Source organism: Ptychodera flava, chromosome 8 (genome assembly GCF_041260155.1).
Source record: "Ptychodera flava strain L36383 chromosome 8, AS_Pfla_20210202, whole genome shotgun sequence".
Lineage (NCBI taxonomy): Eukaryota > Metazoa > Hemichordata > Enteropneusta > Ptychoderidae > Ptychodera > Ptychodera flava.
The window spans coordinates 18,022,094-18,032,667 of NC_091935.1; the positions used below are offsets into that span (position 1 = coordinate 18,022,094).

General features: G+C 35.5%; 1 protein-coding gene across 2 annotated transcripts; it reads left to right on the top strand.

The window, feature by feature from the left end:
* The first annotated feature begins 603 nt into the window (after positions 1-603).
* LOC139138706 (synaptonemal complex central element protein 2-like) lies at positions 604-8,434 on the top strand. Of its 2 annotated transcripts, none has more exons than XM_070707210.1 (4): positions 604-702; positions 4,533-4,647; positions 5,910-6,108; positions 8,201-8,434. In XM_070707210.1, exons 2-4 carry the CDS (start codon positions 4,559-4,561, stop codon positions 8,393-8,395), a joined length of 483 nt encoding a protein of 160 aa, XP_070563311.1. In that variant the 5' UTR covers positions 604-702; positions 4,533-4,558; the 3' UTR covers positions 8,396-8,434. The 2 variants fall into 2 exon arrangements, with proteins under 2 accessions (XP_070563311.1, XP_070563312.1); XM_070707211.1 differs by having other exon boundaries at positions 688-823.
* Positions 8,435-10,574: the final 2,140 nt, after the last annotated feature.

Consider the following 10,574-nt stretch of genomic DNA (forward strand, 5'->3'; position numbering starts at 1 on the left):
GAATTTCCAACGAAAAAACCCCCTTATTTTGAGAAATATGGGAGAAAATACGCGACCAAAAATACCCCCTTATAAAATCCAGGAGAGGGATATAGAGTCAGGTCAATGCTGATCGAATTATATTAGTGATTTCACATATGTTAACACATCGGTGTCTGAAAGAAACTGTTAACTTTGCAACAGGAGTGTCAAACTCATAAAATTCATTAGATTTTGAATCACAGTATTAAACCAGATCAAAGCATAGGAAACGCACAATGAAACTTTTGGTGAAGTTTGAGTGTCTGATAGGTATTTCCTGGGACATAATATTTCAAACCTTTCTTCATTCTTCAGTTTTGGAAAAGTACCATTTTTCTCGATTTCAAGGATCCGTGATAGGGAATTAAAAAACACTCCCTTCCCCGCGATTTTAGAAACACGCATGGATACCCATTTCCCCCAACAGTGACACCACCGGGTGGTAACTAAGTTCGGCTTGACTTCAACAGCAACTTGGCTGCATGAACTGATGAACGTCAAAACAATTCACCTTCCGGGAAGGTCGCGCCCTCTACGACCGTGAATGTTCAAGCTGTCCACTTTCAACCAATCAGGAGAAGCGTTACTAGCTGCGTGGTCAACCGTGAGTAGGGAAGACGTCGTCTGACGATCAGATTTTTCACATCGAGCTTTTCCACTCCGACTGCATAATTTTCAAAGGTACGGTACCAAATCATTAGGAGTTTACTCTCCAAGGCATCTTAGGGTACTCTCCATGAAAATCGCCATCCTATTTTCTCAAAGATTCAACGAGATATCAAATTCTGCGTCGACAGTCCTGGTAAAGCACTTGGTGTTCACACTGCAGTATACTGCACTGTACATACTAACAGAGGCTCGAATGTAAGATTCCAATCCCATGCTTAGAAACTTTCATTCGTATTCAAGGATGCGCCATTTACGGATTTGTGGTAAACTTAATTGAGGGCACACGGGTGACGATTCTGATCAAATGAAAAATCTACCCGAATTTGTGACATTTACAGTATCAGGTACCATTTTAATATACTATGTAGGATTGCGTGTCAGCAAAAGTGACGGAAGGTTGCCCCCTCCCCCGGGCCCACCCCGACCCTTCAGGTTTATCTCGCTCCTCGCTTTGAAAACAAATTCACAACACGACAAGGGTATACTGGTATACGAGAAAGTGCCCTCACATCTGCGCCGTATTTCTGAACATCCCGGCCGGATTTAAGTAATTTCCAACATTTGGATGAAGGCGTTTTATTCTTTATGATTGATCTATATTTATCAAGCAAACAATCCCCGTTCAAGGTTAATGTCTGTGTTTGAAAGTTTTGCTTTTATATTTAGCAGTGTAACTGTCAATGAAAATCCTCACCTCTCAAGAAAAGAGTCGGTAAAATCATGAGTATTTGCATTGATGAGGTTATTTGTTTGAGCTACACTGAATATTGGAGGGATTCCAATAATGTTTTGAGGTGTGGGATGGAATTATTGCATATTGTTTGGAGCACATGATATGAAGTGTGAGATGCTAAATGTAAAACAGAAAAACTAATATATGGTGGGGAATAGGGCTATTCACAGTTTACGTCATTGTTGTCTCATTAATATGCAAAATAAATATTTGTCCGCATTTTTAGATTACGCTTTCGAAAATTACACAGTATAATTTCAGTCATTTTGGTATGATATAACCTCTACAACTGTGGTATGATACATGTATTTTGGTCCAAATTGTCGTACGGGATCTGCTATTGTTGACACCTAGAGATCTGATGGCATCAAAATATCTATGAAGGCTAGAATAATTAATATCTCTTTGACTACCATAGTCAATCTTATCCTCTGTACCATAACCTGTTATGATACTACAATACGCAAGGAGCATATAGTTTGTACTGATCAGTAAAAACTGTTTGTACATGTTTAATATTGTTGTAAGATTCTCTACCTGTGCAGCTTTCCATTCATATCATTTACTCCTGTGACAAGTCACATGACTGATCCAATTACCTGTAAATGAGGCTTGAAATAGTTTTATGGAGCAAAATTTATATTTATAATAATATTATTTTGAAATTTTTAAAACTTGTTGAATGCATGTATATGTATGAATCCAGAGAGGCTGCATTTTTTAACTTTTTAATTCACAAAATTGCATGCAATGAAGAAAAAAGGTGGAAGTATTTATGAAAGGTGAAACAAATATTGTCTGAGCTTTCTATATAGTGATTTCTGAATAAATAGCCACTAATTTCTCAATACAAAGATAAATACAAAAAATTATTTCAAACAAACTTTTTTTTATCAAAACACAATCTTATTATTCCATCTTTCATTTACTATATGCGGTTCGTAGCCCTACACACTTAGCCTCTTCTTGTAATCAGTGGTTCTACTCCTGAATAAAAAAGACACATGGTGTTCTCAGACAAGGTATTCCCAAGAGATCATGCACGTGATGGCGGTACAAACAAACCCATGAGTAAAAACATGCATGGAAATACCCTTATTGCTATGTGCATTTGTGCTCACGGTTTTGTGTATTCCGTGGTCCATTCGAATTCCAGGTTAAACTCTTGCTAATCTAATATCAACTTCAATGATCTTACATGTAGGTACATCTTTACATGCTTCTTTCTTTGAAAGATAAAGCGCTCTTGAAGCAGTCAGTTTAATCTCAGCTTTTCACCGTCAGTTAATAATTGGTTTGTATAGCACTAGCAGCAAGATAAAATAGTTTTAGAAATATATAATCACATATCATGGTGAAATTAACCATAGTTGATTTCTTTAAAATTGTGCTCCAAAACAATTAAGCAAGATATAAAAAGTCTGAGACACACTTTGGAAGAGCGTTGTGACAGCTTGCATTCCAGCAAGTTTGAGTCAGATATTTTGAAGTATTGAGACAAAACATAGGGAAAACCAATTTTTGAAAGGTTATGCAAATTACCTGTCACATGATAGTTATGTAAACAATGGTGACACTGTGGTTACCAAAATGTTCCCCTATATTTAGGCTTTCAGAAAATGTATAATTTACTGGGAACACTATTGGAACTAATTTTGGATAATTGGATTTTCATATTTTTTAAATTTCTCAAAAGTGTTAGGTGCAATATAGCTGAATGTTGCAATATTACAAATTAGTTATAAAAAAAAGTGTGTGACTTAAAAAGAAAAGCAGATGAGATTACATGAGATTAAATCAATATCACTTCACCATCCAATTATCCCAAATTAGTTCCAATCGTGTTTTGGGTTCTGAGCTTATTATCTACCAGAGAATTGTTAGGTTAAAAGGTCAATTTCTTGTCGTGGAACCTAAAACATCCTAATACCTGTCCCAGAGGCGCATTCTACCTTAAAGATACTGACCTGTTGATTCCCACCAGACATAACCTGCTGCTACTCATAGTGCCTTGTTTATTATCGTTTGTTCCACAGTTAGCTTCAAGCTATTCAGCTTCTGCATGAATTTTTTTTGGCCGTGGACTTCACAATTATTTTTATTTTGAATAAAACATTACAAATGTGAAAAACATGACAGTCAAAATGGCCGAAAAGCAGTATGATGTGATCGAGGTACAGATCAGAACGTTTGCTGCATTTTCTGTGCACAGTGAGAACATCGGTCTTGCAAGCTACCCTCACTAAGGTGACATGGACATTCACCAAGTTCAGCATGCCCTAATATTTTAAAGCCACAATTTTGTCAAAGAAGTTTGAGATGCCAAAATAATGACAGCATAAACAGTACTTTAATTTACGATAGGTTACAGCATATAAATGATTCCTTCAGCGCACAGTAAGTGGCCGGGGCTACCCACAATTCTCTATGATCCGTACACACGGGGATCACTCACTGAACTGAAGCGAATTTCTTCTGTACACAGAACAACTCGGTCCATATTTCAAAATTCTGGGACCATAGTTTTGATAATCATAATTCTCTAATTTCTCACTGTGAATAATGAGAAGTTCAACCCCTTTTCCACCGAGGAGATAGCAGTTTTGTGATTTTGTCAACAAAGATATTTGACAGCCATATGCAATATTTTCAAGGAAACTAAGGAAATAAGTTGCATCTGTGTTGGCAAAAGAAAGGGTATTGATTTTTTTGAATGTTTGTAACAAAGGAAATTAACATGTCTGATAGGTGGTATGATGAGACAATCTTAGTTACTGATAACTTTACCTTGACAAGTGTACAATTTTTAGCACCTTCAAACATCAAATTCTTATTCAATTTACTCCTGAATTTTAAACATGATCAATAATTTTGGAACATAGTTTTAACCAATAATCCTTAAATTAAATTCTAAGTTTCAAATTGTTCAGAAACTGATAAAATTGAAGAAGCCTTTAGCAAATAATGTCTGAGCACACAAATCAAGGGGAATTGTGGGTAGTCTCACTTACTGTGCAGCATACCACATACAGTGAATAAGACTTAAGACAATAGGTTCCACCAGGCTAAAAACATGATGATTGAATCAAGTTTATTCATTGCATTACAGAATATGAGTGATTCTTACAGCGTACCATGGACACTTTGAATAAGACTCAAGAAAACTTTGCTGATGAAGGCATGCCAGTTGGAGAGCCAGAAAGACCCGACATCATCGAACAAAGGTATAAAAATGTGTTGCATGTGATATGCTTCAACCCTTTCATCGCCATTGTTTGGCCCAAAGCCATTGATAATCAATTGTGATTGTGGACCTATTTACAAGGATTTGGAGGTGCAGAGGTCAAAGCAAGGCTACGTATTTTTATATGAGTTCATTTATATCAGAGTGATTGGGCTTTCATCACATCGTTTAAGCTGCTATTTATGAAATGGAGATTACGTCAAGTTTTCAGGTATCATGATTGTATTTCGAAAAATTTAATATCAAGAGAAATCACGACTATTTGGTAATGACTGACTATTTTGGTTTAAAGTGCCACAGATCCATGATATGTATTGCTCGGCAGAGCTAGTATGTATTTGTGAATCATTGCTGATTACAGAAAGATATGAGGTAAAACAGATGTCAGCCAACAAATTAAGGTAAAATGCGCCTTGGGGACAGATATTTATACTTTTACAATTCCTTTTGATCTACCACTTTTGGGGGCTCATTTATAGGTCTTGGAGTAAGAAAAGTGTTCAGTGTCGTAGTTTTTCAAAAATTAAAATTTGATTTTTCCCCATAGAGTTTACACATGGATGGCGGCCATTTTGAATTTCAAATATCGGTAAATGTCAGGTAATTTGTCTCTCTCGGTGACCCCTGAATTTTATTCTTGATTTTGTAAGAGTATGGTTGAAAGTTTCATTGAGGAAAGTTTTGGCAAAAGTTTTAAGGTTTTCACTTTCGAGGTACATACTACCTTAAGTTATGTAAATGTCATTCAAAGAAGTCTCAGGGATGAATTTTTGTGGGACGAAAGATTGTTGAAAGGATATTTCAGATATAGAGCTGCTAGTTCATATTTTCATCATACCTCTAGTCCGGTCTGTACCTGTTAACCCTTTGAGTGCTGTAATTTTCTCCTGCCAAAATTTTAGTGCAAAATTTTACCAATTTTTATAAATTTTTCTGTATTATTTTTGTAATTTTGGACCAAATGGACATCACATTTCATTTGCTACAGTTTTTTCTCAAAAGTTTAGCAAAAATCTGAGAAACATTGACTGGAGTTTATTTTATAGGGAACAAAAATAGACTTTGGCGCTCAAAGGGTAATGACACTGACAGAACACTGACCACAGAAGGTAAAACAGACAAACCAGCTTGGACGTGCTTGACATGTAAGGCAAGAAATGTATGGCCCATATCCATTGTCATCAAAAAGTGATTTTATATTATTATTGACATCATTTTCATTTCATTTATGTTTTAATCCAGCAATCCCAGTGAGTCAGCTTCATTGCCTCAAACTGAAGCGACTTCAAACGTAGATGAGTCGACTTCTGCATCTGTGACCGGCCCTGTCACTAGGGAAGCGTTGCAAAGTGCGGCACAGAGTCTCATTGAAGAAATCAACTCAAAGAGAAAGCGTGACACAACACTGCTGACAGATTTCAAGAAGAATATGGAGGTTCAGGTACTGTGTGGAAGACAATATCATGACATTGTTGTAGTCTGATCACAGTCAATATCTCATAATTCATAGATGTCAACAACTATTTTATTTGACTTAATTGTCATTAGACAAATTTTCTTGAATCACTACATGGTTTTACTCCAGAATAAAAAAGACACAAATACTTCTACAGACTCAGTATGCCCAAGAGGTCACGTAATGGCAGTACAAATGTACAAACACATATAGAATACACATATTTCTATGTGCGTTTGTGCACCAGACTTTCTCTGTCTACTGTAGTCTGTTTAATTCCAGGTTTAACCTACATAGAAATCATTGCAGCCTTTATGTTACAGGTATTTCTCCTTCAATTAGGGAAGCAATCTGTTTGTGATTGAGGAAGTCACATTTATAATATAATAATAATAATAATTTTTTCATTTATAAAGCAACTAAATCCACACAAAAAGTGTGATCAGAAACGCTGGGTAAAATACAATCAATTTTATAAAAGGTAAAAGGAATTAAAAACAAAACAAAAACATAAATACGTTGATGGGTTCAGTTAAAAGCAGAATTAAAAAGAAGTGTTTTAAGACTGGATTTAAAACTTGGCAGGCTTTGGGAGCAACGAACCTCAATCGGTTTATGCTAATTACTTTGTATCCAATAGCTGAAGGGTAAATTTGATTTGCAGGAAAAATGGATTTGAGTGACTGATATTTAAACACGAAGCTCCTACAATATATCATGATATGCAAAAATTGTGTGGTCTTTCACTTGATAACTGCATGGTCACTTCAATTCCACTGCATACTTACTAAAGTCGCTGTAGCTGTCCCTCTTCAAATTTGTTGACCTGAAAAACGCTTTCTATTTTCTCTGGTTTTCTTTAAATTCTACAAATTTAAAGCCCCAATAGCTGCATATGTTTAATAAACCGATCTCAAAATATCCTGAGTTTTCCAGGAGTTTTCTTCGAATAAGACCCATTAGAGACTGAAAAAGTGTATAACGCTGCCATGAGTGTCGAGGGTGGCATGTAAATTCAAAGGTTTTAACGTCATTTTAGATTTCCCGCCATTATCAAAAACTAATCGACAGAGGAAATAAAGATTACAACAACAAAATGTTAGCCATTGTGTGTTGTGCATTCAAGTAAATGGCATCATGCTTGTTAATTTCTGTTATGATCACGATGTATATGTACAGGAAATACTGTTTTTTGTATTTTCCCGTGGGGGCGCCGTTTTATGGGTGCGGCACGTGTAGGCATGGTCAAAATCAGCGAGCAGTGACACTTCGATGCACGTCCTTTAGTAAGTACATTTAAACAACCTAACTCTGGTTTGAAAATAAAATCATGAAAATAATGCATAAAATTAGCAGCTATTGGGGCTTTAAAGGACACAGTCTTTAACTACTGAAAATTTGGACAAGTAAATTTAAATTTTAACCATTATTTTGATTTTCTACCATTTTTAAAAACTGGTAATATTACAAAGAAAACAAAGCATATGATGTTGCAGTGGAAAACATTCAGCACTATGCATTATACTACTCTGTTGTTTCTGTGAAGATTCCAATGCATATATGCACGACATACAATGTTTTTGCCTTATTTGCATGAGGGCACCATTTTACATTTGGGCACACTTTTATTATTCATCTTGTTCAAAATTGCACATGCAGTCCCAGTGGACAGTTTATTATGTTTGTATAAACACCCCTCAATGAGTACATTCCCATGAACTTGTTTTAGTTTGGAAGTAAAATCACAAAAATAATGCTAAAAGATACAGCTATTGGGCCTTTAATGGCTGAAATTTTTTGTGTAATTTTGAACTAAAAATATACAAGTATTGGCCTTCAGAATATTTTGACCTGTATTGCACAGTATGCATAAACATATGCCAGCTAACTCCAGTCTGGACTAAAATTTAGTAATCAACAATATGGCTACAATATACTACTTTCAGGGACAGAACAAAATGCAGGAAACACATCAAAAGTTGCAGCCACATTTGTCTGTTTGGGACAATGAAAAGCGCCCTCTTTAGCCTAAATTAGAATATGAATAATGTATCCTACTTATCTTTTCTTGACACAGATATCTAACTCAGCCAGTATGGTAGAGCAGGCAATGTACGAGACTTACGAACAGAATGGTAGAATGATGCAGGAAAAGTTGCAGCTACTGTTTGCCACTCTGGACAGAATTGCCAAGTTGGAGACAGAGCTCGATGATTTCAAACACGCTCTTGGCTTGCTCTACAAGGATGTACATTTGGATACATGTAGTTAAGTTTTCAAACTGTCCGGCATTGTTCTGTGAACATTAAATACTCTGTACTCTACCAATCAAATATCATTATTTATCCTATTTATTATACACAGATACCTTGTTTGATGCTGTTTTTACCATACAAATGATTTTAAGGTATTTGTAATTCACATGCAAGTTGTATTTATGTAGCCTTGGCTCATTCGTTTGCATGATATTTCATATTTCATTGTTGTAATCATAAGTATTACAAATACAATATGTGTAGATTATTTGTTAACAGAAACCAAGAAATTATACAGGCACTATACTGTTGGTCTGTTTTATTCTGAAATGATTGCAAGGAATTATCTGTTGAAGAACCTTACTGCAAGAGATAGTCATTCTACTGCTGTTTTTTGCATATGATTAAAAGTTTTTTTGTGTGAGTAGAATGTGAAACTGTACAGCACAGGCAATAAAAATACAGAACATGCATAAAAAAATTGCAAGGACTGGAGCTGTAATTCAATTGTCTATGTAGGGACATCCGTATGCATTCAATACATTAGTTGCTATTGTGGAGAGATTTTTGGACTCTTAAAGCCTTGATTTTGTTTGGTTTTATTTTGAAAACTGTTCACTAAGTTTGCATTTATCGCCTCATTGAAAGAGTTTGGAAATTAACTCTCTTGGAGTTAGAGAATGTGCAATTTCGCAGTTGCTTTGCAGTGTATGGGTGTTTGTATCCAAAATTGCAGGAGAGTTGTTGAGTGAATTCAACCATAATTTTGGTACACAGACACACTGACTTTATGAATAGCCTGAGCTCATCAGTGTTCTTTATGTGGCATCTAGAATGATAAAGCTACAAAAGCTGAAACTTTGTCAGACAATTAGTCTTCCTTGGACAGACTAGCTGACTATTCAATTAGATGCTGTATTGTGTATTGGCCACCTGGAGCTCACTTTTTGAATTGTATGTCTCGTAGAGCAAGCACGCAAGTAGTCTAGAACACATTTCTTTGCCAAATCTCAAACAATTAATTCTTAATGATCATATGCTTTATCATATTCTGCAAACTTGAATTTTATTTTAATTCTATACCTAGTTTCATGATTCATGATATGCTCCCTTAACCCAGTCTACCACATAGTTTGAGTCCTATTCTATTGTTTTCTGGAGGGAGTTGGACCAGTTCAGAAGAAAAAGGACTAAAAGACCGTGCATTTGGAAATGACATGTAATCAGCCCGTCAACATTCCCTGTATATAGCAACATTGATTTAGATTACAAGAATTCAGTTGTTAACAATAAACATGCACACCAAATGAACTGGTAATGTTTATTAAGGTAGTATGTGCCTCAAAAGTGAAAGACTTAAACTTTTGCTCAAACTTTCTTAAAAGAATATTGCAAATGTTCTTTCAAGATTTTAAAAATCGGGTCACTGTGCAAATTTTGGAAGTAGAGAAACAAATTACTCAAGATTTACGGATATTTGAAATTCAAAATGGCCGCCATCCTATGTTAACTCTATGGAGAAAAATAAAATTTTTGATTTTCGAAAAACTAAGCTGGTGAAAATTTTTCTTACACCAAGAGCTTTAAAATGAACCCCCACAAGTGGTAGATCAGAAAAGAATTGAAAAAGTTTGAGAATCCAAATATCTGTCCCCGAGGCGCATTCTAACTCAATTAATGCAATACATTTAGGCCTAAATATGCTAATTTTGAACTAGAACAAGCAAAAAAAAGCCAACATTCAGAACAAAAGTGCTGAAACGGTGAAAGTATACAGCAATTGTCCCTTAAATTTCCTGAAGGTGGGAGCTAAACTTTTGAGCTTATTCATACCCTTTTGCCTCTTTATCAAAATCCATAGTGTAACCTGTGATTCTCAGAAGCAACTGACTTATTTTGTATGGCTTTATCATTGGAAACTATTCATGTACCTTGGATCTTGCATTGTATAGCCAGTTGATGTGTATGCACAATCATCATCTGATCAGCGAAGTACATGTACCCAATTCTATTTCTATCTCTGTGGTCTTGAATTTTCAAAGAATTAGGCAAAAATAAGTTTTGGTCATTACAATTACCCGTGCCGGGTCACTTAGAGACTGGCACATCTTGTTTTCATTCTGAGGTATGCTCAACAATATTCCCAGCATAGTGTTCCTAACATATAGCTAACATGAAAACAAAGTGATTCCAAAT

Excerpts from the sequence above, each read along its gene's own strand:
- LOC139138706 (XM_070707210.1), top strand. The coding sequence starts at position 4,559 with ATGGACACTTTGAATAAGACTCAAGAAAACTTTGCTGATGAAGGCATG. Across the intron at positions 4,648-5,909 it reads CCCGACATCATCGAACAAAG|CAATCCCAGTGAGTCAGCTT; the intron begins GTATAAAAATGT and ends GTTTTAATCCAG. Across the intron at positions 6,109-8,200 it reads AGAAGAATATGGAGGTTCAG|ATATCTAACTCAGCCAGTAT; the intron begins GTACTGTGTGGA and ends TTCTTGACACAG.